Raw genomic sequence first — 25,904 nt, forward strand, 5'->3', positions numbered from 1 at the left:
AAATCTGCCTTTATTAAATTTAAACACAACAACCAAGGGGTGTAAAACTTATTGTATACTATTTCGGTTGGGCCAATTTACACTTTATTTTCTATGTACTCTCTGGCATTTTAGTATACCTCCTTACCTGCATTGCGATTTTTGTGTAAATAGATTCTTTTGTAATTTATACACAAAAATTGAACTTGAACATTTGTTTACATTTCAGTGCAAAATCACTTGTTAAATATGACAATCTTATTATGGTTAATGAAATTTTGCCAAAAAGTTATTCACTACGGTAAGCCATGTGATAGAAGGCAACTATACCAATGAACAACGGTGCTTCCTTGATACCAATCCCAAACAACCCCAGTACATCTGCTGTACGACAAGGTTCGCGATGTACCACAACAAAACCCGATATACGACAAGGTACACCAGATACATCTAACAACTTACCCAACGCCTGGGAAAACATAAGTAATAACGATAATTTCGCCAACAGCAGCTAATGGACAGGAGCGTGAATAGCAAACCACTGCGCTTCCTTCCTTTCCGCAAGAAAAAATATTTATTTATTATTGTTAAACGGCCACGTTAAGCTTAAGCGCACATAAGCCGAAATAAAAGATCCTTATGAATAAAAAAACAAAATAAATTTGTTCACATTTGGCTCAAGGCTCTCTTTGGCGGGTGCGTTGTGTACCAACTGTCATTAACTATGATAATTGAATTTTTAATTGATACTTCATATATAAATAATTTGTATAAACCGGTTACTTGTAAAGAAAAACCCCGTTTTAATTCACCTAGTGGTATAATGATGCCTTTCTCATATCAATCATACCATCATATATAATATTGTGGTATTCTTCAAAATAATTTTCTTCGATTCCTAAAACGAATAACCGAAATCGGTTTGTTTGACCGTCTACTGATAAAAACTATTAATTGGAGAATATTTGAGGTCAATTTAGAAAACTGTTTACGGTTTTTCGCCCTTTTCAGTGATGATATACAATTTTTAACACACTTTACATTATATTTCTGGATCCGGAAGTCGAATCCAGATGAAATTCAGGAATTACGTATGGGACCAAAGGACCTTTCATTTGAACCTAAGTTTATGAAAATCGGTCGCGCCATGTATGAGAAAAGGTAGAAAACATATTTTCATTTTTTTGCACATTTTACCTCATAACTCCGGAACCGGAAGTCGGATCTAAACAATATTCAGGAATTTTATATGAGACTATAAGACCTTTCTTTTGAACCCAAGTTTGTGAAAATCGGTTAAGCCATCTCTGAGAAAAGTTAGTGCACTTATTTTCACATTTTATTGCACATCAAATTCAAGGTCAAATTCCACAAAAGGAATTTAATGCAAAGGTTTGGTTTACTTTAGGCTGGTAGATCCTAATGCCTGTACTTCAGGTAGTTTTTGGAATATGGTCACATTTACAACAAGCCTATTGATTACGTGTGGTATCACGAATATGAACTGTGAATGATAAGTTCGTTAATGTACTTTGTTAGGCCTGAGCTCCAGGTAATTTTTGGATAACCAAAAACATTTAGAACTAGAACAATTCCAAAAGCTGGTAGAATTTTACGACATAGGCCGTAGATGAACTTATTTGTTCTTGTTTATGGGTTTTTGAATTGTTTTATCTCCAAGTCGCAGATGTTTGATGTTTTACCTTTCTCATATAGAGAGGGTACGCAATAACTGAAAAAATCTACTAAAAAATGGCTCTTAGGGCCAAGCGTCAAATACCATTTGACTCAGTTCGTCGAGCTGAGCAGTGTATGTGTAATCTCACTAGGTTTTTGCGGAGATGGCCGAACCGATTTTGACAAACTAAGATTCAAATGAAAGGTCTCGTGGTTCTATACGGAATTCCTGAAAGGGTAAAGTGTGTAAAATATGATACACCGTTACTTAAAGCGACGAAACAAAAAACGTAAAAAATCTAAACTGGACTCAGAATGATTGATATGAGAAAGGCATCAGTACACCACTAGGAGGATTAAAGCTAGTTTTTTTTATGCTGTAGTAAGCTCCAAGTTTTCGGAAATAATTGATGACGTTTAATTACTTGTCAATAAGCAAATTGCTTGAGCTGTATACGATTGTCAATATTCCTGTCTTGACAATTACTGTGGAATAACATTTACTTTAAAAAAAAGGCCCCTAAATAATCACGACGGGATCCCAATATTGAAATTTTATCACGTGTAAAAATGAAATCACACGTCCGGTCCGAGAGTCTACATTAACCAGCAGACTACCCATCAACTGAAAAAATTTTGTTGTTAGTTACCTACACTCCAGATGAAGTGCAAATAATACGGTTTAATTAGTAGTTCGATACGTCTCCCGGAGATAGTAAATCACATTTATTTTATGACGGTATGCCCCAAATTTAAAGAACAACTTTCTTCATTTGCTAAAGTTACAATCATTCTTCCGTTTTTATTTTGTAACGATGCGAAAGCCTCAAAATAAATACTAATGCCACTAACTATAAAACTATGTGACAACGTATACAGTAAAATAATATGAAGAATATCTCTTCTTTGTACCATACCGTTTTCAATTTGGTCAAAATGGAATCAGCATTCATTTAAATGTCATTGTGATTAACGTTCTGAACAAAAAAACAAATGATTCAGTGATCATAGGATTCGCATATCGGTTGACAATTTATCGAACAATCATCGGTCTTTCGTAATCCTATTACCCTGCCCCCTGCCAGATGGGAAAGGTAGCCCAACAAACTATTCGAACACTTCTGCCAATCCCGGTTCCATTTTTTTATTCTCTTATCAATTGTTGTTCAACGATAAGCAACTATTTATCACAGCACTACGTATTGATAATGTAGAAGCGTCGCCAATGTTGGGTCTATACCGTGGTCGCAAAAGTAACGCATCGGTCGCAGATAGCATTTACGTGTCAGAGCGGCAGCAGGCAAACCAAACGGTCAACGGTCGACGATTCTAAGTGGCGGTGATTTGGATCCGGATTACATCATTACTAGCAAGTGAGCTCACCTGGTGAAATATGTGAGAAAAGTATGTGCCACACTTTCTGTGGGAGCAGAAGAGAAATTGCTGGCTGCCAATTTCGTAACGTTTCGTTGCAGTTTTCTACAACTATTTCGTGCGTCACACTTGAACGCATGGTCAGTTCTAGGTGCGTGGACGTAGAACAAGATAGAGCGCTTTCGGAAAATTCAAGGCAATGGTAGTGTTTGTCTACGGCCGAGCAATCGGAATTTATTGATAGTGTTATCTGATCTAACCGGAGACGTAAGAGAAGGCACGCGTTGTGACAATATAAACCGGTGGAGACGCCTAGTTCTTACAAATATTGGGTGACTGATTGTAAATAGTGACAAAGGTGTGAATTGGTTGTTGGGATGATTTCTCGAGTAGTGTTGAGAATGTCACCGTTGATCATCGCTCTACTGCTGATAAAAGGCAATGTGGCATTGCCGGAAGAGAATGAAGGTAGCGGTGATTATGAAGTGATCGATTCGATACATTCACGCCCAATTCCTTCAGACGACGAGATATTGGATCCGATCATATCAGATGATGACTTGTATCCGGAGGACGATGATGATTACGGCGTTTCCTCGGATGAAGGAAATTCTACTATGCTAGCTGGCATAATTATTAGACAAAGATATAGTAACAACGATTCTGCACAAGGACTAACCGATGAAGGTGAACCAGTTCGATTAGATTTGTTAGAGAATTTCGAAGATGGTTTCGAAACATCGGTTGTCACAAACGATACAATCGATCCATTGTTGTTACAAGTTGGACAAACAAATGTCGCTTCGGAGTTACTTCCGATGGATTGCCGCAACTACCAGGTAAATAATTACGAAATTGTTGTTGAATTGTCAGGTATGGTATCTTGTGTGAATCATATCATGCTGATTACGTTTGACAAAGTAGTCAGTACTAGTCCGTGTTTATTTTTATTGATAGCAAATAATTCGCCGGTTCGTAAGACATTACATCTAGTAAAGTTGTCACATGTGTAATGTGTGTATAGGTCGAGCAATCATCCTGTGTTTCCATAGTTATATCTAAAGCAAATGTATTGATATGTTCGATATTTGATTGATATTGATAAATGGTAGGTATGTTTCTATGAAAATCTAAAGTAATTACTGTTTACTTTAGTTAAGACGAATCAAGCGCCAAATCGACTTCGTCACAAAAAACCTTTTTTAATCCACCTAATGGTGTAATGATGCCTTTCATATTACATACATTTGAAAAAATATCACTAGAAGATATTAGAAATTTTTATTTCAATATTGAATAAAATAAGAAAAATAATTTGGGTATGAACTAACATAACCTGTTCAATTTGAAACAGTTATGTCAAGTAAATTTTTTTTCCATTTTGCATCGTCGCACTAAATAATTAAATACACTTTACCGTATAGTTCTGCAACCGGAAGTCGGACCCGGATTAAATTAAACAGCAGCCTTTGAGACTATAGGAACTTTTATTTGAGCCTGAGTTTGAGCCTTTGAGAAAATTGAGTGAGTCTCTTTTTGGAGTTTTTGATCACTATTTCTGGTACTTCTGGAACCGGGAACTGGGAGCCGGCATAGCCGAAGTCGATTCGTTTAGTGAGTAACTAATATAACCTACAAATTTAATCAGTTTTGAGCCAAATCTAGAAGAATTTTAACCTATTTTGCATTGTCACACCACTTCGCAATCGCTTGTGAAAAAATACTCATGAAATTGAAAGTTTTCACTAATTGCACTGTAATATCGGAACCGGAAGTCGGATCTGGATCAACTTCTCGGGGACTTTTTAAAGAATTTCGAGACGTTTAATTTGCTTCTTAGGTTGTGAAAATCGGTTAAGGTTGTGAAAATCGGCACTACGCACACAATGCGTATTTTTCCATAAATTTGCACAAATTCCGGAACCGATCCAAATGAAATTCAAGAAAATTGTATGAGGCCATAAGACCTTTCATTTGAATCTAAGTTTGTGAAAATCGGCTCAGCCATCTTTGAGAGACGTGTGTGACTATTTTTATCACCCTGTAATTCAATACTTTTCTAAACAAAAGTTTCATCACTAACAATATCTGTTCATATGATCTTTCTGTTATGCAAATCTAATAGTTGTCGTCTGCTGCATAATATGAATAAACTGAAAACATTATTTGAGAGCTGTTCGTTGTAAGATTTTTCGTCGACTAAATAGGCATTTTATCCGTTCAAAACGTCTAATAGTCGGTTGGTATTTACTAAATAACTCTTAGCACTACTAATGTCTCTGTTCATAGTTTAAACATGCAAAGAAAAAAAAACATATCTTTAATATACTATGTAGATTTGCGTCATCGGTAAATGTCATATTGTTTGCTGTGCAAGTTTCACCGTTTGTGTTACATAACTACACTGTTGCTTGAAATTACTCTATAGTGGAGTGATTCGCACTACGTTAAAATGTGCAGTAGTAGACGGGTCATTATCACGGTTGACATCGATCGTATCAAAACCATACAAGACAAATGTGTTCTACCGTAGAAGAAATCATAAAATGTCTATGTAGGCCCATTAACCATTAACCGGCTACTCGTAGCATCATTTGAAATACAGTTTTCATTACCGATTTATTACAATTGCGATATAAATATAATTAATAAATTTCCACATCTTCGCCGAAAACTTCGTTTTTACCCCAATTACGGTTACAACGAACAATTCTTTTTCCAGTATGTGTTGTTTATACAGTACAACGATTACTCGAATGTGAATGATTTTCACTTATCACACAACGCAATTTCAATTTTTTGTCAATGAAGTCCATCACTTTCTAGAAACTTTTGTCCACCTTTTGGACAATTTTCCGGTTCTGTTTTCCAAAAAACCCTAATGGTTTGGATATCCTCGAATCGATATCGTTTTTCACTTTGTCGTATGAATTCAACAATTGGTCATCAAGGTCAAACATCAAAAATATTCTTATTCTTCATTTTGGATTTTTCTGGACTTTCTTCATGCTCTCCAATTCAAAATTGTCGACTATTAACATTTTAAACCAACATTCGCATATTTGTACTAATGAAGAATGTTTCTTATACGCCTTGCACAACATTCATTGACTTATAGCTTTTACTGAAAGTAGAAAATGAGACCTTCCCGCAATTGACCTTTCGGTTGCACATAATTTGCCAATTTCATTAATAGAAAACCTTCAAATGCAGCGGCCTTTTGTATACAAACCTTTGACCTCCTCGTTCGTCCGGTCTATCAAAAGCTAAGTTATTCTCTCGTAGAGCTGAACGATCGGCAGCGAGGGTGGACAACATATGAGTCGAAGCGATACAGCGAAGCCACAATGAGGTTTTTAAAGAAAAAGTACAAAATTCGACTCATCAGTGGTAACGTAAACGTGCAATAAAAGATATAAACTGTCATGTGCGCTGAATACAAACTCTAGATGACAGCTAGCTGAAAACGACCAGTATGTCATAAACTTGTTTACGTTCGGGACTTCGCCAGTAAAGACACTGTTGGTTTTTGTTGAACTACTGAGTGGCGTGGCTGTTCAACATGAACAGCTGAGAGCTGATGAGTTACAGACGAAATGTAAAAAGTTGCTTGATTGCTACGCACTTCAATGGGATATTGATCGCAAATACTAGAATACTAGGCTATACTTTTTTGCGAAGTCCTACGTTCACGAAATAGTTATAGCTATTGGGAATCACATCGCAATCTTTAGAATTAAAAAAAGCGATTTGGGACAGGGGCTGTACACTTTACAGTATTCCACAGTTGCAATAAAAAAATTCGCAAACTTAAAACATGTACCATTCGATGATTTCATCAAAATAAAATCAATTAATTAAAAAATGAGTTTCAGGTGCACCAAATTTTTATTAAAAATGCAAACATTATATGTATCGATAAAGAGCTATTTTTAAATTAGAGTTATACCGATATTCCATGTTTTTACTTCCGGTCAATTTTTTGTAAGAGCTTTACAATAACAATAACCTGTTCAGTTCAGAAATCATCAACCTGAAACATCCACTGTTAGACGTACCGATAAAAATAACAACAATTATTGACAATCGCTTATTCTGTATCTTCTGCGTGCAGAAATTATCAACTCAACCACGCTTCACGAATACCACCTTTAATGTTATCAGAAAATGCTGTCCACCAGGAGAGAGCTTCCATATGGGCGGTAAAAGTCACCATGCTGCCCAATGCAAACCTGGTGAACCATGGGGTACATTCCAAGTGCAAGCGATATATGCACAATTCTATGAAGGATGCATCGAAGATCTAGAAGAATCAATACCGGCTCTGGGACTGGCATATGGGAGTCCATGTGCCGTCGAGAGTGGCCTTGTTAGGTTTGGCCAGGATACCAAGGATACTTTGTTTGTGATACAGAACGGATCACTGCTGACCATCAACGAACTGGTTGAAGAGTTTGACATATTCAATCGATATTGTTTGGATGTAGATCGAAAGAGTGGATTATTAAATGGGTACGTATGCCCGTCTGAGATACGAATTGGCCGAGATATTTTCAAGGGTCAGATGGTGGCCTTGGCATTATGTCTGATATTTGCTATTCCACTACTACTAGCAACTGCTTACTTTTACGTGGAAATTCCTGAATTTGATGATATTCACGGAAAGGCGCTGTCATTAAATTGTATAAATTTTGCCATCGCTCTATTGTTGGAGAGCATCTTTCAACATAAGAGCAAAGGACATGGTTCCACGAATGGTTCGTTGATTAGGATTGATTTGTAAGAAGGTAACGAAAATAAATTGGATTTTTGTATGTTTTTAGATACAATTGTGCTTGCTAATTATGCTGAGTACTTCATTCTAGCGACGTTCTTTTGGTTGCTGGTGAATTGCATGAATAACTGCATTCATGCTTGGTAAGTTTTCATACCGAGGGCGAAAAATAGAAGTAAATTTTGTTTCAATGCCTTCAGCTTTTACAATGTTTAGGTTTCATGTTTACACAATTTCTGTTTTTAAATTGCAGGTATTTCCTGCCAAAAGGAATTCAAATTCACATGAAAGGTGAGAAAAGAACTTTTGCTCTTTATGCTGCTTTCGCACAGTTGGTTCCACTTGCTATCATTCTGCTAAACCCACCAAACGGAGGTAAGTAATGCAGCTATTTAACTGACACATTTTCTCATTTCCTACCGTTTATAAAATCAAAATCATGCAATGAAAATCGTGATTTCTTTTCTCTTGTTTGCTCATAGATCCCGCCGGTTTGAAGCACTATTTTTTCATTCCAATCATCATCATAATCGTGCTTAATATGCTCAGTTTTTTCATCACATTCTGGGGCTTCCAGCGAGTTACTGACATTCTAATTCAACACTATATTTTACGGGGTCGCCTTAGCACTGGTGGTGAAGCAGCTGATGCCGTTCTATCCAAGCTCCCCGACATCCAGACTGCAGATGTTGAGCGTGTGAAATACATGTACGTTCGAAATGCTTCCTGATTGCGTTTAAAAAAACTGATATTTTTGGTTTCAGGACTAAGTATACCGCTATGCTGTTCGTGGTGATGGCCGGTGTATGGAGCATTACCATTGGAACCTACTACAGTACAAGGACAATTCCAATCTTGTACGATATCTTGTTTGGATTGCAAGGAATCCTCATATTTATTATATTCATCTGTCTGCCCAGGCCGTTTCGAACGGTTAAGGCATGGTTTCAACAAAAAGGCATTTGTGGTTGTCGAGAAGACCCGGATGTAGTCAATCTGCGGAGGCGGACATGCTATTCAAGGAACGTTACTAAGGAAGCAGTTCCGCTTAACAATGTGACAGCGTCGTAAATATAATGTGTGTTTCAAAACGAGAAGTTTTTCTTCTGAGTTATCGAACGAATTTCATAAGTTTTAAGTCAATAATTATTTAGAAGTATTTTGGCACGAGGCCAATGAATAAGAAAATAATTAGTTCGTACTGAGTCTGAATTGAATATCAAAAACAAACTAAATAAAATTTTCGTGTACACTGAATCATCTCTTTTGCCATAAATGATTCGACAAAGTTAGTCATTTATTTAAACATCTTAATAAAATCAGTATGCAGATTCGTCATACCTAGGTAATAAATGAATTTCTTTGTATAGATACTAATGCGAATAAAATCATTTATTTATCACTTACAAATTCTCATATTTAAAAAAATGTATTAAAAAGTCTTGTGAAAATAACGTTTAAATCCACGCATAGTATTTCGTTTCGTCGTTTGCTCAATTGACATTTCTACATTACCGCAATGTTTCGTAAACAGTTCATTTTCTTGGGTGATTTCAAGATATTTGGAATAAACAAACTAAGTACGCTAGTCTCTTTCGAGTGCATTATTTCGAGCAATTTATTCGCTTATTACCTTACCGCTAAAGGATATAATTCTGCGGTAAAATTTAATTTGAAGATACTCGCAAATATTCAATTTTCATCTCGAATAAAGACAACAAGATTATGTAAATCTATTCAACAAACACATACTAACTAACATTATAATACAGTGATCTAGTGAATTAAACTCTTTTTCAATATAAGCGTAAACCTGTTTTGGTTATTTTAGATTAATTAAATATATGCATGTCTAACCAAAGATAGCGTTATGCAGCTAAATCAAAACTACTTTTTCACACCAGCGATCACAAAAAAAAAACATTCCGGATTGCTCAATTCAAAATAGATATTTCTCTATTCCGTCGTCAGGAGCCGAATGATAAAATCATACTAAATTGACGCAAATAAGCTCTTGAACACTTGTCTAAAGTGTCACGCCAAGAAAGATGTTCGCGGAATATATATATATATATATATATATATATATATATATATATATATATATATATATATATATATATATATATATATATATATATATATATATATATATATATATATATATATATATATATATATATATATATATATATATATATATATATATATATATATATATATATATATATATATATATATATATATATATATATATATATATATATATATATATATATATATATATATATATATATATATATATATATATATATATATATATATATATATATATATATATATATATATATATATATATATATATATATATATATATATATATATATATATATATATATATATATATATATATATATATATATATATATATATATATATATATATATATATATATATATATATATATATATATATATATATATATATATATATATATATATATATATATATATATATATATATATATATATATATACATAATTTAGTTGGCAGCAAACGTTTTATTGATATTTTTCTTACTTTCAAATTTAACAATATTTGCAAAGTATTTGGTGCACAAGCGTAATAACATGTCTTTGCTTATTAAATTTCTTACACATCCTATATTTTAGTTGTTTGATTTATGGCGGCTGCTTTAATCATTAACTTGCGATTCATTTTAAGGTACTAGAAAATTAACCATTTTGCGTAAAGGCCATGCTTAACAGTCCACTGTTGACTCAATTTGCGGAGCGGATCGATTCCAACAATCGTTTTACACACGTTGAATAATAATGTAGGAAATTTTCAAACAAGGATACAACGCTATTTATAGATGTTCAATATTATGTACATATAGCAATAACATTACTTTTGCAGGATTCATGTAAGGGACACATAACATTTGCATTGAGCATCTTTATCTAAACGTTTTTATCGCAATAGAAAACTTTGTTTACTTTTCGACGTGCTATAAATTCTTTAGTCAAGTTAACCAAGAAAACGATCGCTGAAATATACTTGATGCTGTTGAACCCGTCATATTTCCCTGTGAGTATCGGAATCAATAATTTCCTGTTCAACGTTGATATTTATTCAAAGCAAAATTTGAATAATGAACAAAGTCATCGATTAACTTTCAGTTTATTGATGAATCTCTAGCTGAATAGATTTTGAAGAGAATATTAACGATCATTATTATTTATTGACAATTATTTGCAATGTCAATAACTTCTGCTCATTCCGAACCCAATAAATCCTTACTCATTAGCCCTCTGATTGATCTTTCTAAAGGCCGCTTTTAAACCGTAACTATAAGCTTCTTGCAAACAATAGAATCTATACTTATATTTCTATTCAAAAGGCCTCTCTCAATCGAAAATTGTAAGCAAACTAAAAACTAAACGACTGAAATTATTTAATCAACCTTATCACGCATTGTAACAGCTAAAATTAGTGACTATAAAGTATCACACTCGTGTGCCCGGCGAGAAACTATCTGGTGCTTCAGTGTATTCCACTGTGATTCTTCCTTCCCGACTAATCGATATCATCGAAGGATGGTGAAGGACATCTTTTCACCACAGCAAAAGTGTTGCTAATGCCCACTAGACCTGTCACTCCCCGTGTGCCCGTGCTCTGGAAATACAGAAGTTGATAGTGAGCACCCAGCGGTACACTAACGTTCTCCGAAAACGTTAGCTCAACAGTACGGGTGTTCTTCAGTTGTTGCTGTTGCTGTGCGTTCAGTTGATGTTGCTTTTCCTTGTAGCCCTCGGTGTACTCATATGCCAGATATTCGCTTAAACTTGTGAAATCCTCCTACAAAGGTGTAAACGTGTTATTCTAAGTTCGAACACTATGTCACTTATACAAACCCTATAAATACCGATCCAATCGGAACTACTCTCCTCGAACCCAGCTGGTATAGTGTATTCGATCTTGTTTGGTTCACCCACCGACCATAACTCAATCGGTTTGAAAACAATCGTCCGCTCCGTCGTGTCCTCGTACACCTGTGCACCATCAATCAGATCGGAAACGAGGTCATCGAATGAGTTCAACGAGGCAGCGGTCTCGGTACCGTTGGCGATCGCCATCCGGTAACTGAGCCGCTGTTGGTGATTGACCTTGAAACGCTCACCACTGTACTGGGGCTTACGTACCACCTGGACGATCGCCATCCCAAAGATTGATTAATTCGACACAATCCCCGAGCCATCGATCGATCGATTGCCAGTGTGGTTCAACAGTGCAGATAAAATGGTTTACATATGTGTGAGCGGTTTTCGGTTTGTTTTTTTTTTGTGCAGTTGCAAGTGCGAACGTTGACCATACATAGGGTTAGTATTTACAACGCGGAAAAAATAAACAAAACACATATTATTGTGAAAACTGAAAGCTAACTAAATCTATATTAGAATATGCCTAGGAAGCAACGAAAGATGAACGACAATTGTTCTATGATAGGATGAAATGAGAGTGCAGATTAGTATTATGGTCGCTGAACTCGTGATGGCGCTTAATCCAGATAACAGATAATTAAACTTCACTCAGTTGGTTTTAATTCATTTCAATAGTTCAGTGGGTTTGGTGAGATTTAAAAGGTACTCTTACTGTAATTCTCAAGGATTAAATGCCTTCACTCAACAGCTTAAAATAGAAGCATGTATAATTTTTAAAGATACCGACTCACCTGGTGATTGTCGGCCTTCAACAATGAAGCGTATTTTTTGTTGCGCTCGTTAGCGTAATATTTTCGATGAAACTCGTACTTCGAGATGATTTGGCACTGCATTCATGTTAGTGTCAATGGGTTTTCGAAAAAGTTAGTTTATTAGATTCACAAACACACTGAGGCATTTCTGAATGTATATTTCAGCGGGTCATAATCTACATGGTCTGGTGCGGTACCATTCAAGTTGCAATTCAATCGCTGGCTTCTATAAAGCAATAAAAGCTTTTCAAAGATTCCGTTTTGATTCAACTAGTGGACCAAGTTCGTGGAAATCGGTCCAGTCGCCTATGAGCAAATGAAGTGAAAACTTGATCACTAATCCCGGTTCTTCCGGAATTGAGGCTTGGTATAACGAAGCCTGGTTCGGTTGTCATCAATTAATATAAACTACATTTTCTAGCCGAACTTAGAAGATTTTTTTACGTTTTCTGCTCCATTGTTCATTCAAGCAGTAGTGTGTATGATGTTGTAAGTACAATGCAAGTACTAAATTGAAATATTGCTGCATCTGTTCGATAGATTGACCTTAGGGGTAAAATGAAATTAGTGCATTCGCTTCGAGTTTCCACATCACTATAACAGCAATATTGAACAGTTTTGTATCCGATTTTATCAAAATTCGTTGATTGGAGGTCATTTAATCGGCAAAATAATATAGCGACTTTACTAATCAGATTACTATTGGTACAATAGTCCTACCAAATGCTCATCGACAAAAAAGTTCAGGCGAAACCTACTCTCAATCAATACTAACGAGTTTTTTTTTCTAAGAAAAGTTTTTAAAATTCTGAAATGAGTAATATTTCCCCAAAATTTTAAAAGGAAATTTATGAAGAAATTATTATGTTACAATTTCTTTCAGTTTTTGCTTGAATTCTATCGACTGATTATTTCATTATGAATAAAACTATTAAAAGCATAATGTCATTGTTTGAAGGAGTAAAAATTTACTAATTTAGTTACATTTTTCGGCCCTTTCAATATGCACCAAATTTTAGCCAAAACCTCCAAAAACGTCATTAAAAAGTGACATTCTTTCTCTGTTTAATTTATCATTTTCTTATTTGCTCCAAACTACAGACTCTCATAACCGGTCCTTGAACGAGATAATATTATTAACAGTATGGACAAAATTTTTGATCGGGTAGTGGAAACTTCTCCGGATTGACGAAAATATCTAAATATTAAAACTTCTCGTCAATTCGTCAACACTGCCTCTCCATAGAGGTAACTGTTTAATATAAGCATACAAATCATCTGCAAAGTTTTTAACTGTCGATAACAGTACAAGGCTTTCTTTAAATTGCACCATTAAAATCTATAATTTGTCAAACTTACACGATTAAAAAAAATCATAGTAAGGAAGACCGGGGCTAGGCTGGACACTTTTGGGAAATTAGAAAAAGCATTCGTTTTTCACCCAAATTATCTATACCGTTGTATAACTTCAACCAGAGTTGCAATTTGTCAGTCACGTCGAATGAACTTGACAGAGTCGCTAAAATCATCGTCAACTGTAATCTGTACTGTAAAAGTCACTGTCAAATGAGATACTCGATAATCCTAGGACCAAGTAGAAGTATACTTAGTCAAAGACAGGTGACTCTTTTTTGTCGTGAATATTACTTACTTTACTATGGGGCGCCTTTTCAAAATTTACCCTGTACAAGAATGGGCAGAACTTTATCCAAAAATGGGCAAAACTTAACCCAAAAACGTAATTTTTTCTACAAGCCATCGGAAATATGATCAGGAATTTGTGATTAAATGTTCAACAGCGTGAGATAACCATACATAATTGAAAAACAAAATTTATGAAAACTTTTGAAAATAATGAGGAAAATTCTTCACTCTTGCTTGCCTTTTTCGCACCCGCGACGGTTTTGAGATAGTCAGGCACATATCAGTTCCGATTATCTACTGAACGAGTATGAAAAGTAAACTTTGACTGAAGATCGTTCATTCGTCATCTAACACTCGATGTGGATAGACGAATAATCTGCTACGACTTTTCGATTTTCTTTTATCTTTTATTCGCAGCTGCCTACCTATCCGCGCTATGGGTAAAACGCGCCATAGATCCGAGAAGGATCCAAAGGATGCTAAGCGTCTGAAGCCAAGTGATGTACAGGTAAACGACCGTTTCCTGAGTAACAAGCAGTACGCTGATCTGCCAGTTGATGTCGAAGAGGAACTGCAGAAGAAGGAAAAAATGCAGCCTTTCTACCGGAAGGGCTTCCCACCGACTCTACGATCTGATTTCAACACGCTGATCAGCAAAGGACTACAGGCAACAATCCGTTTATGTTCTGAAGGCTATTAAATAACTGTTCCGGCTTTGAACCACTACAAAGCAGTGGTATGTTACCTGAATGTGGAGCCGAACCCCGACCTGTGAAGATGCATAGTGTCAGTAGGAACGTAGTATAATGGCGTTTTCGTTTTTAATTTGCACTACACCGGTGCAGTGCTACACTGAGGCATGAATAAACGAACAAAAATGACGAAAACATAAACAGTAACCATTGACTACAATAAACGATTCCATTGCACAGAGCTACACCAAACTTTTCATGAGTGCTACACCAGTGGTATCGGTGCAGAAAAAGTGTAGCACTGGTGTAGTGCAATTGGTAAAAACGAACGGTTTAGGTGCAGCTTTCGCTACACCGGTGTAGTGCAATTTAAAAACGAAAACGACATAAGTCATATAATGAATCTGTACGCGAAAAATCGACTGCGAAGTCTGTTGAAACAAAAAGTCAAATTCCACAAAAAAATGTAATGAAAAGACTTTGCTTTGATATTCTAAATTTGAAACAGCTATCTCGGGAAATTCATGAAGGTGCATGACAAAAAGGTGCCAGCTTTTAATTATGATGGAGATAACACTGTATTGATTAATTATGCCGAAGCATTCTCAATGTATTGCACAATGAAGAATAAATACTTTCGTTGCTTCCGAAATAATCGCGCAAACTTTTTTCTTGTGAAACAGATTGTAAAATGACAAAACTCAACAACTGACAGAAATTTTTTTCCAACCGATTCTCGAATTGGTAGTCCAACTGGCAATTACCCACCAAATTTACATCACACAAGGGGACTCTGAATACATCCATAAAGTTTTTGATTTTAATTCTGAATAATCGAATTTTATTTAAGGTGATTCTGAGCTGTTTACATATGATATATATATATATATATATATATATATATATATATATATATATATATATATATATATATATATATATATATATATATATATATATATATATATATATATATATATATATATATATATATATATATATATATATATATATATATATATATATATATATATATATACGTACAAGTGTAATGTTTCATTTACTTAATTCCGGATTGAATGAATTTATTACAGCGTATTTTATAATATCCTTCAATTTTAGCTCCCCATATACAGATTCAACCATATATGGAGAATCAAAAACTTGGATAGTTGCGACTATACGGGACAGTTACAACAGATGCTATGAAGTACGTAATCGCAAATTACTCAAATCACAAGATTTATTTGAGTAACACTAACTGATCTTTTTTTTTGCTCGGTGGATCCCACTAAGGGCCCTCAAGACCGTGGGCACGTGCCCTCACTGTTCCTCTTTAAAAGTGGTTATGCAGTACACTGAATAGTACCCCTGTGATAATTGAGTTTGCAATGTCCAGTCAGACCAGAATCCTGCAATGATGCTTGAAAAAATGCAACAGATATTTTAACATTATCAGATTCAAATCTGGTGAATATACTGCGCCAGTAGCTGGCATGTTTGGATGCAGTTGCTGTTCATGGTATCAGCTCTAGCCAACTCGTTCGAGATAGTTCGAGATAGTTGACTGACAATTTTGAGCATCCGAGCTTTCAACGGCGGGTGAAATCCTAATTGCATCATCCATCTTATCTTATGAGGTCCTGTCTCGTAGGATGAAGATGCAATAGTTACACCATCACGCATTTGAAACTCAGAAACTGTCTATGCCTTCAATTAGTCTGTCTAAGTCACAGTCGTCTTTTTTAGATTCCTGCAGTCATTGGCACGGAAATACACCTTGATTTGTAAGCTCCCGTTTTAGTGGGCTTTTACAACATGGAAAATTGCTAAAAATACAGGAGAGTACGACATGTAACAGGAAACCAGTGGATCAATTCTTGGTAGAAATAATTCCGCCGGATGCCACACGGCTTATCTGTTTGGTAAACTTATACCACCGGGATAGGTAGACCGCAGTGTTATTCTTAGACAATTGAGAACCCCTACCGACACTCCACGACTATCTAGGCTGCTCAGAAATGACATTGAAGATCGATTTTCATTGGAGGCCCAGCAGCTGGAAAAGTAGAAAGAGTGAATAAAAGGAAACATTCAAACGGAAACAAAGTGAAAAATACACTTCTTGATCTTGCGTAGAGTTAAATTGTGTTTATAGTGCGATAAGAATTTTACATCCAGCCGATAAACGATGACCTTTACTTATCGTTTAGAATGTTTTGGGTATTTCCAGTGCATATAATATTTTTGATCTATTCTAATAATAAAGAATTACTTCGCGTAGAGCCGCTTCGCTTCAGTGAATACTCATGCTTAGTAAAATTCCAAAATATATACATTTTGGGTGACATTATTCAGTTTATAATGATATTGACCAGCAGAGAGAATGACCTCATACTTTAGGATTTGAATGGGTTCCAAAAAACATGTTGAGAGATGCTTTGAAAACAAAATAAATGAAAATAATATACAAAACTCAAAACTCACTGCAAGTACTCTTCATTTTTTTTCCAACCATTTGAGCTAATGCGTTTAGCCAAGACAAATGAGTTTGAGTTTCAATGAATAATGTAAATAGCGAAACTGAGTTGAACTTAATAACTTTTTACCTACAAGCGACTTAATCAAATGAATAGGAAAACTAGCAATAGACCTCTGGTAATTCATATGAGTAGCATGATGATAAATATTATATATACACATACAATCGACCGCAAAAATCCTGTCTGGCACTGCAAGCGATGACACTGCGGTAATGGACCACATATCGATTGGAAATGAGGTGACATTGCACAAAGTACAGTGGTGAGATTCCTTCACCCGTTGTGAGGTGATGACGAAATGAAAGGAAATGAAATTACGCCACACTTTGTTAGCAGGCATGCGAAAATAGAAATATATGATGGAACCTAACATCAGGGCGGCACTTATTCCTTAGTGTTATGCAAAATACATATTCAGCAGACGAATGCATACCTTGATCGTGAATTCACTCGTTACCGGTTTGTGATCACTAATGCTATAGCTGGGATGACTTTTATAGGACGTTTGATCCACCGTCAGTTTCACGTTCCGGTAGTTGTTTTCCTTTACGGCGTACAGTATCCGATCAGTCCAGGCAGGACGGCGCCTAAAACAGTAATTTAATCACAAAAATACAACTTTTAACAGCCAATGTTAGCTCATACTTCATATCGTAATCGTTGGTGCCTTGTTCAAACTTGAAGGTCGGTGGAAATTGTGGTAAACGTTCATTGAGCTTTTGAAACGCCCGGTTTTCCCGTCGAACAAGTAACAATTGGTCCTTGTCGATCAATTTCTTCAACTGATCTTTTGCCACCATTGCACGAATCTCTTCCGCTGATGTTGTGGCCTCACCTGTTAATCGAAAGTTGAGATCACCGAACCAGAATACGTAACTGAAAGTAGATGAATTGTATTAAAGACGGTAGCGAGAAACTACTCTAAAAATTACTCATGATCAAAAATGGTCTCTTTCGTTTTGACGTGGAATTTGTGTTCCTGTACTATTTTCTCATAATCGTTTATCCTTTCCTCTAGCATATGATCGTGGGCAGCCAGGTGGGCATTAACCAAGCATATAGAACACCCATAAACGTTAAGTCTTATACTAACAGCACCTTTGTTACCCTGCAAAAAATATCCACATTGATTATTTTTATATGATGATCTAAATTCGAATTAAATGTACCCATATTCCTCCCAATCCCGTTCGGGTGTATTCGGTTTCAATCTGTCGCAAGTGCAGCAAATGTTTCCGTTTGGCGAATACTGACAGCAGCAATCCTTGCATCTGTTCCGTTTTTATCACAACATAGTCTCGCTCCTTGAGCAGCTCTTTGAACTTTTGGGTCCACAAGTCATCCTTAAACAGATTGTATAGCGTGTTTTGTGGTTGAGCATTGACTTCTTGTAAACTGGAAGCAGTAACACTGATTGTGTAGTGGAAAAATGGTTAAATTTTAAAATCTTTGTGTTACCCGACGACGAAAAAATCCGGAAGTTCTGCTTCATGTCCAGATGTTAGGTCCAACCCCAGTAGTTTATGAAGTGAAAGGTTCTCAGGAAATTTGGTGCCCACGTTCCAGGTTACTATGTACAGTCTGAAAAGAGTCGATATAGAAAAACTATGCTAAGTTTTCATGTGAATCATTGAAGGATAGGGGTTTTGTGTGAGATCATGATGATTTGGACAAGAAATCGTTCGAATGCAAATCTGATAAAATACTTCTACTCTCACCAGCTAGATGTAAAAGAATGTCAAGTGTTTCAAACAGTAACACCGTGTTCCAATTATTTTGCAGTAGAGTCGTGTAAACTGTCTGCAAATATATGTCTTTCAACTCGTCTTTGAACTTTCACTGTAACTCATAAGAACTATAGAGTGAAGTGAAGCTGTCTAGCAAAATAGGAGTCCTAAATGTGTTAAACTAGTTCAACAGAAATAGCAATGGTGGATTGCTTCAATAAGCTCTGTGACCGAACTCGTACAAAATAATATCTTTCGATAAGAGTGACGAGGTGAACTTTTTCGAATTAAGGATGAAAATTTCACTTTTTGCCTTTCTCATATAGAAACTGTGAAAACCGACGAAGGGCCGAATGTCATATACCATTCGACTCAGCTCGACGAACTGAGTAAATGTCTCTGTGTGTGTGTTTGTTTGTGTGTGTATGTGTGTGTCTGTATGTGTCTGTATGTATGTATGTATGTATGCATGTAAGTATGTATGTATGTATGTATGTATGTATGTATGTATGTATGTATGTATGTATGAATGTATGTATGTATGTATGTATGTATGTATGTATGTATGTATGTATGTATGTATGTATGTATGTATGTATGTATGTATGTATGTATGTATGTATGTATGTATGTATATATGTATGTATGTATGTATGTATGTATGTATGTATGTATGTATGTATGTATGTATGTATGCATGTATGTGTGTGACAAATAATGTCATTCGATTTTCTCAGAGATGGCTGAGCCGATTTTCACAAACTCAGAATCAAATGAAAGGTCTTATGGTCCCATAGATCGCTATTGAATTTTATTTTTATCCGACTTCCGGTTCCGAAATTACAAGGCAAAATGTGCAAATATATAAGAAAATGCGCCTCAATTTTCTCGGAAATTTCTTAACCGATTTTTACGCGCTAAGATGCAAATGAAAAGTCTTGAAATTATTTAAAAGGTCTCCGAAAATTTGATTGGTATTACATAGTCATTTCGGACGTTCGGTACATGTTCAGACTAGGTCCAGAATCCAGTTCCAGTTTTTGAATTCAGTTTCAGGATACAGGTACAGAATACTGGTTCAGAATTCAGTACTAGAATCCAGGTCAGGAGTTCAGTTCCAATTCCCGAATTTAGTTCTAGAATTCATTACCAGAATTCAGTTCCAGGATTTAGCCAGCTCAAGGATCTCGATCTGGGCTTGAACCAGAAACAGATATAGTAAACTCGAGTTCAACTGCTCTTTCACATGAGCATTAAAACATCATTGATTTAGATTCTTCAGGATTCTTAGTGTCAGTAGGATCGTAGTACTGATGTAATGATTCTGTACGCTAAGTATCGGCTGCGAAGTCTGTTGAAACAGAAAGGCTAAATTCCACAAAAGGCATGTAATGCCAAGACTTTGCTTTTAATGATTTAGATCAAGGAACTTTAATAATCTTTTTGTTCATACACCAGCAATAAAAAAAATTGAACAATGGAGCATTCTTCACGTTGTATCTTCGACTGATCAGTAAATAGTGCTCATCTTCGGTTGATCAATAAACAGCTTAAATTGAAATAGTAATAAGCGCTAAATTCGACTCCATCGTTGGTAGACAATACCAAATAAACAAGTATGTTTGATTTTACTTTTTGAGACCTCCAGTTGACCTCGCATGGGTAGCGTAGTTTCAATCACCGACCGTGAAATATCGTCTGCTTTTGTTGCGGTTCAACGACTTTCAAATACCTGGTCGGCACCACCTCTCAACACACTGCAATGATTGCAGCTACTCTTCCGCTTGACATGTGCAATTTTCAAGAACACAACAGTCGACATTCCAACAGTAAGCCACGCGTTTCAATACAACTAGTATGCTACGCATTTCTCGGTACGAATTTACTTCACTGTGGCTGGTTGCTTGCGAGAGATAGAGCATTTTATTTGCGCTTAAACATATTTAAATGGTAATGTTTGAATTTTTTTTTAATACCCAACTTGGCATTTGAAATTGCTCCGGGTTCACTGTTTACACTACATCACTTTTGCATATCTCAGTGTATATTTAAAGTCTCACTTTTCAACCTTTCGAAAACCCGCACGATTTCTCCACACAACCAAAATAATTGCTCCCGATGCATACCTTTTCGTCATCAATTTGGACGATGCGGCAGTCTTCAGGCTGGCATCGCGCCGGAATGATTTTCGACGTCGCTTCGAAGATGATTTTCGTTGAAACATTCTGAACAGCAACAGACTGATTAGAACTCACGACTAGCTCTGAGAAAATACCAAAGATCAGTACAGGAAAGTTGTTCTAATCATCGAATAGAACTAGCCTGATAGACCTGATTAACAACTTACAAAACAAGCTACCGTCGAAATCGTCTTCCGCGTTATAAAGCTTGAGAAGCACTGAAAACTACTCCACTTGACCACCATCAGCTGGTCCGATGAAATGTTCAAAACATGAAGTCAGAAACCTATGCGTACCATAAGTTCGCTTGGTTGTTATTGTAGCAGCAGTAAACTGAAATTACCAGTCCACGGAAACGCGATCATATGGTTGTACGTAGCTACCGACCTATCATGGCCATCAAGTGGCGAAAAGCTGTCTGTTGCAATCTGTTGTGCTTTGAAACGATGATATAGAGGAGGTGGTCTTCTTGGAAACATATGATTGGATTGGGGGGGGCGTTCGTAGGCAACGTACTAGAGATTAACGGGTAAGAATTTTTCAAAACCAAACCCGACCCGAACTCAAGATTTTTTTTTCCAAACCCGAACCCGACCCGTACCCGATAAAATAATAAAAAACTTTACATGTACCCGACCCGAACCCGTGAAAAATAATCTAAGCCCGACCTATTTTTTTAACGCGAACCCGTATCCGTTTAAAATAAAATATCTATACACGTACATACGACAATGTGATGAAAACCCCCATTAAAGTTCCCCAAGGTTTATGAATGGCCTCTTGATAATAAACAGTTCAAGCTATAAGGTTACTCGTTTCTTGTATTATTAAAATGTTGTTTTGTATCTCCCGAGATTTAATATAACCGTGAAACACTCTATACCATGAAAAATTATGCATACATCGATTTCGTAGAGATAACTGAACCGATTGTCACAAACTTAGATCGCAAACAAAAGGTCCTAAAACCCGGCTGCTATTAAATTCAATCTGCATCTGACTTAATGTTGAGTAATTACAGAGCGATGAGTGTTAGAAAATTTCATCCATCACATAAACAAACAATAGTATTAACTGCTCTCAAAATTCTTCCATCTCCGCAGATCTTGATGTGGACTTTTTGATGTCGGAATTTTTGAATTGAGATAAGACTAGGATTCACAATTACTGCTTTTAATAAAAGTTCTGGACAGTTGTTTCGAATAGTACTCGAACAGCTATGATTTACACTTGGTATGTGGTATTTTATTTCACACTTCAGTCTAATCTTAATAGAAAAATTTAGTCACACAGAGACAAGCTTTTGAATTTTTCCCCAAGATTTCTAGACATTCTATGTATTTCTAAGACTTCTGGAGCCAAAAAATATTGAAAATAAGTGCACTAGATTTTCTTAGAGACCGCTTATGCAATTGTCACAAGCTAACTGTAATAAATTGCATACGGGTACGATTTCCGGTTGCGGAACAGACTGATAATTATAAAAATTTCACTTTCGAGAGAGTGATTTTATACATGACACGGAAAAATCGAGCCAAATAAATTCAAATAGCTGTACAATTCTGCAATTATGCAAGTACGGTTAGCTTATGAGCAATTTTGGGTATACCGGATTATCGTTCCTAGTTCCGGAAGTACCGGAAAAGTGTTTGTGTGCTCCAAACCGGAAATCACTCCAATTTTTCAGCAACTGAAAATAAAATTTTTATGAAAAGTATTATGTTTCCATAAATTGATGCAGAATTTCATCCAGATTCGGCTTCCGGTTCAGATATACAGGGTAGTGCATATGAAATTGCAACCTGTCATATAGAGCGAAAATGCAAATCACGTAAAAACTCTTCTTAATTTGACCCGAAATAGTTTCAATATGCTAGTTGCTGACCCAATGAACCGATTTCAGCTATACCAGTTCCCAGTTCCCGGATCTGAAAGTACCGGATATAGTGGTCAAAAACTCAAAAGCGAAACTCTATTCATTTTTACAGAAACAGATGAGTCGATTCTCACAAACTTAGACTCAAATAAACTGCTTTTGACTTTGGTTCGGATCTGACTTCTGGTTCCGAAACAACAGGATGAAGTGTTTTTAAAAATTTAAGCCGTCATTTAGTGCGAAAATAACAAAAATTGATGAATTCCTATAAACTCGTGTCGAAACTGTTAAAAATTGAAAAAGTTTCCAAACAAACTTGTTTGTTGTCATTAAACGGGAAAAGTTTCTTAAAGAATCCGTTAGTAATATTGATGAAAACATGAGTTATATGAGAAAGGTATCGTAACACCACTAGGTGGAATAAAACAGGTCTTCACATGTGTTGCACTAAGCAGAGATTTTGAGCTTGTAGAATGGTATTGCAGCTTGGCTTTTTGTAAAAGTCGCCTGACCATGTTGATGATAACATGAATTCGTTTTCTGGCAAGTTTAACTTTTCACGCAAATTTGTTGATCAGTAAATTTTTAAGAAATAAACCAATTTCTGGTGTAGTATTTTGAATTAATGATGACTTTTTAAAATAGCATGATTAATGTTTATCGTAGTTTCAATCTTGCCAAGATCGTTCTCGAGTGTTTCTACGGAGAGTTTCGAAAAACTACGGGTCTAAAGCGATTGTTTTAATAACGCAGTTTGTAAGCGGAGTTTCAACGATAGTGTACGCCTAGTCCCGAGTTGGCGGTTCAATGCATAAGGCACTGGTCTTACAAACCAGTTGTCGTATGTTCGAGCCCCGACCTGGAAGGATTCGTAGTGTCAGTAGAATTGTAGCACCAGCCATGCAATGGTTCTGTACACTCTGAATCGGCTGCGAAGTCTGTTGAACCAGAAGGTCAAATTCCACTACAGGAATGTTAATACCAAGGCTTTGTACGTCTGCAAAACGGCTTTTATATTTTTTTAACCTGTCTTTTACCGCTTTGTTCGTTTGAAATTCCGTTTACACTGTTCATGAATTTGCAATTTGGACCAATTTTTAAACTTTTTCATTGATAAAATATAATTAATGCATTTTACCTTTTTTAAATAATTAATGCATTTTACCTTTAAAAATAGATATAGAATTCGCTCAAACTTAAGAAAAATTTTCCGAGGCCCAGAGGGCCGAATGTTATACACCAACCGATTCAGCTCGACGAACTGAGCAAATGTCCATGTGTGTGTGTGTGTGTATGTGTGTTGTCAACAAAGAGGTCGAGATCTCAGAGATGGCTGGACCGATTTTGATCAAACTATGAAATGGTCTTCCCGTCACCCTCAACGCTATTGAATGGTTTTGAGATCGGATGTTTACTTTTTGAAATATACAAAGTTTTATGTCAAAATTTTCTGTCAGTATCTGTCACAATTGACCTTGAAAACAAAATATATTTTCAGACTTAGATTCCGCACGGTAATACATATCCAACAAGCCATAGATTGTTAAAATCCGTCCATTTTTAACGGAGATATCGAAATTTTTGTTTGAGCGACTTTTTCCCCTATTCCCACAGTAGAAGTTTTGAGCACAGTCTAGTAAAGAAATGCTTGGGAGCAACAAAAAACACGATTTTTTATACTGTTACATACATTTGTTTCTAAGTACCCAAAAGACTGTGTACAGCATGATATTTTGCCTCGGACCGATTTTAGCACGGTTCGTTTTTGGCAACATAATCGTTCGAATATGCCATATGTAAACAAGATGATGGCAGAATTTTCGAGTTGAAAGCAATTCCATAATTATATTGATTTAAAATACATACAGCAATAAATGCTGGAACAAGATAATGTATGTATGTATGAGTAGCCACCATCAGTTCAAGGATTTCCCAAGTAATGCGGGTAGACTTACCGTAGCCCCGATATCATTCACCGAGTAGTCTTCACATTATTGTTGTTACTGAAGGGAAAACAAAAAGGGTTGGGTGGATTCGTAAGCCGAAGAGCTTGCGTTTGTACCACAGGAATGCGAGACTCCCTTCCAACAATAACATCCAACTAAACGATCAACAATATCGCTATACGTGCTTGAACCCACCTGATGGTTTGTTTTAGAAGGGCGCGTCAAACTCATGTCAGACCTTTAGAAGGAACAAGTTCCTTCGAGTGACTCGGGCTGGCTATCCACGTTCCCTCGTCCAGTCCTCAATTCGTATGATGCCCTGATGCTCCCTCCCCTTGCTGCCCAATTGCTAAGTGTAAAATATTATAATATAATGTATTAATAGATGAGTCAGCAATCATTGTTGTATGACCATTCAAGGCGTCTGTCAATAAGTAATATAATTTATGAAGCAGTTTAAGGTAATCAAATGCAATTTGAAGTTAAAACATGTGTAAGATCCTGAAGTTCAAGGATATTATTACGTACGTAACCAACCCGTACACCACCGCCTACCACTACATGTTTAATTGTAATGTAGGTCAACAGTCCATTGACTAAATATAACAGAATATGATATAATATAATACAATATAATACAATATCATATGATATAATATAATATAATACAATATAATATAATATAATATAATATAATATAATATAATATAATATAATATAATATAATATAATATAA

General features: G+C 35.8%; 2 protein-coding genes across 28 annotated transcripts in view; one reads left to right on the plus strand and one right to left on the minus strand.

Annotated features, from left to right (window-relative positions):
• Window positions 1-2,902: 2,902 nt before the first annotated feature.
• LOC131438347 (probable G-protein coupled receptor Mth-like 14) lies at window positions 2,903-9,570 on the plus strand. Its single transcript, XM_058608307.1, has 6 exons — window positions 2,903-3,869; window positions 7,145-7,787; window positions 7,854-7,947; window positions 8,058-8,179; window positions 8,287-8,512; window positions 8,569-9,570. Exons 1-6 carry the CDS (start codon window positions 3,408-3,410, stop codon window positions 8,873-8,875), a joined length of 1,854 nt encoding a protein of 617 aa, XP_058464290.1. The 5' UTR covers window positions 2,903-3,407; the 3' UTR covers window positions 8,876-9,570.
• A 775-nt stretch (window positions 9,571-10,345) lies between these two features.
• Window positions 10,346-25,904, minus strand: part of LOC131438349 (phosphatidylinositol 4,5-bisphosphate 5-phosphatase A) — a 37,673-nt gene continuing 22,114 nt past the window's right edge. For 21 of the 27 annotated variants that reach the window (XM_058608328.1, XM_058608335.1, XM_058608333.1 and 18 more), the window contains 8 exons: window positions 18,898-19,044; window positions 18,609-18,834; window positions 18,372-18,547; window positions 18,085-18,315; window positions 17,873-18,026; window positions 12,540-12,635; window positions 11,722-12,012; window positions 10,346-11,665 (listed from right to left, as the gene is read on the minus strand). In XM_058608328.1, the coding sequence (XP_058464311.1) occupies window positions 11,384-11,665; window positions 11,722-12,012; window positions 12,540-12,635; window positions 17,873-18,026; window positions 18,085-18,315; window positions 18,372-18,547; window positions 18,609-18,834; window positions 18,898-19,044 (1,603 nt within the window). In that variant the 3' untranslated portion in view covers window positions 10,346-11,383. Of the gene's footprint in view, window positions 11,666-11,721; window positions 12,013-12,539; window positions 12,636-17,872; window positions 18,027-18,084; window positions 18,316-18,371; window positions 18,548-18,608; window positions 18,835-18,897; window positions 19,045-21,292; window positions 21,430-25,904 lie in introns of those variants that run through there. The other 6 variants (XM_058608338.1, XM_058608337.1, XM_058608313.1 and 3 more) reach the window with 5 other exon arrangements.

This window comes from Malaya genurostris, chromosome 3 (assembly GCF_030247185.1).
Source record: "Malaya genurostris strain Urasoe2022 chromosome 3, Malgen_1.1, whole genome shotgun sequence".
In the NCBI taxonomy this organism is placed as follows: domain Eukaryota; kingdom Metazoa; phylum Arthropoda; class Insecta; order Diptera; family Culicidae; genus Malaya; species Malaya genurostris.

Bases quoted from the DNA above. Each gene is read 5' to 3' on its own strand.
- LOC131438347 (XM_058608307.1), top strand. From the start codon at position 3,408: ATGATTTCTCGAGTAGTGTTGAGAATGTCACCGTTGATCATCGCTCTA. The intron at 3,870-7,144 runs GTAAATAATTAC...TTCTGCGTGCAG, and splicing joins TGGATTGCCGCAACTACCAG to AAATTATCAACTCAACCACG. The intron at 7,788-7,853 runs GTTCGTTGATTA...GTATGTTTTTAG, and splicing joins AGGACATGGTTCCACGAATG to ATACAATTGTGCTTGCTAAT.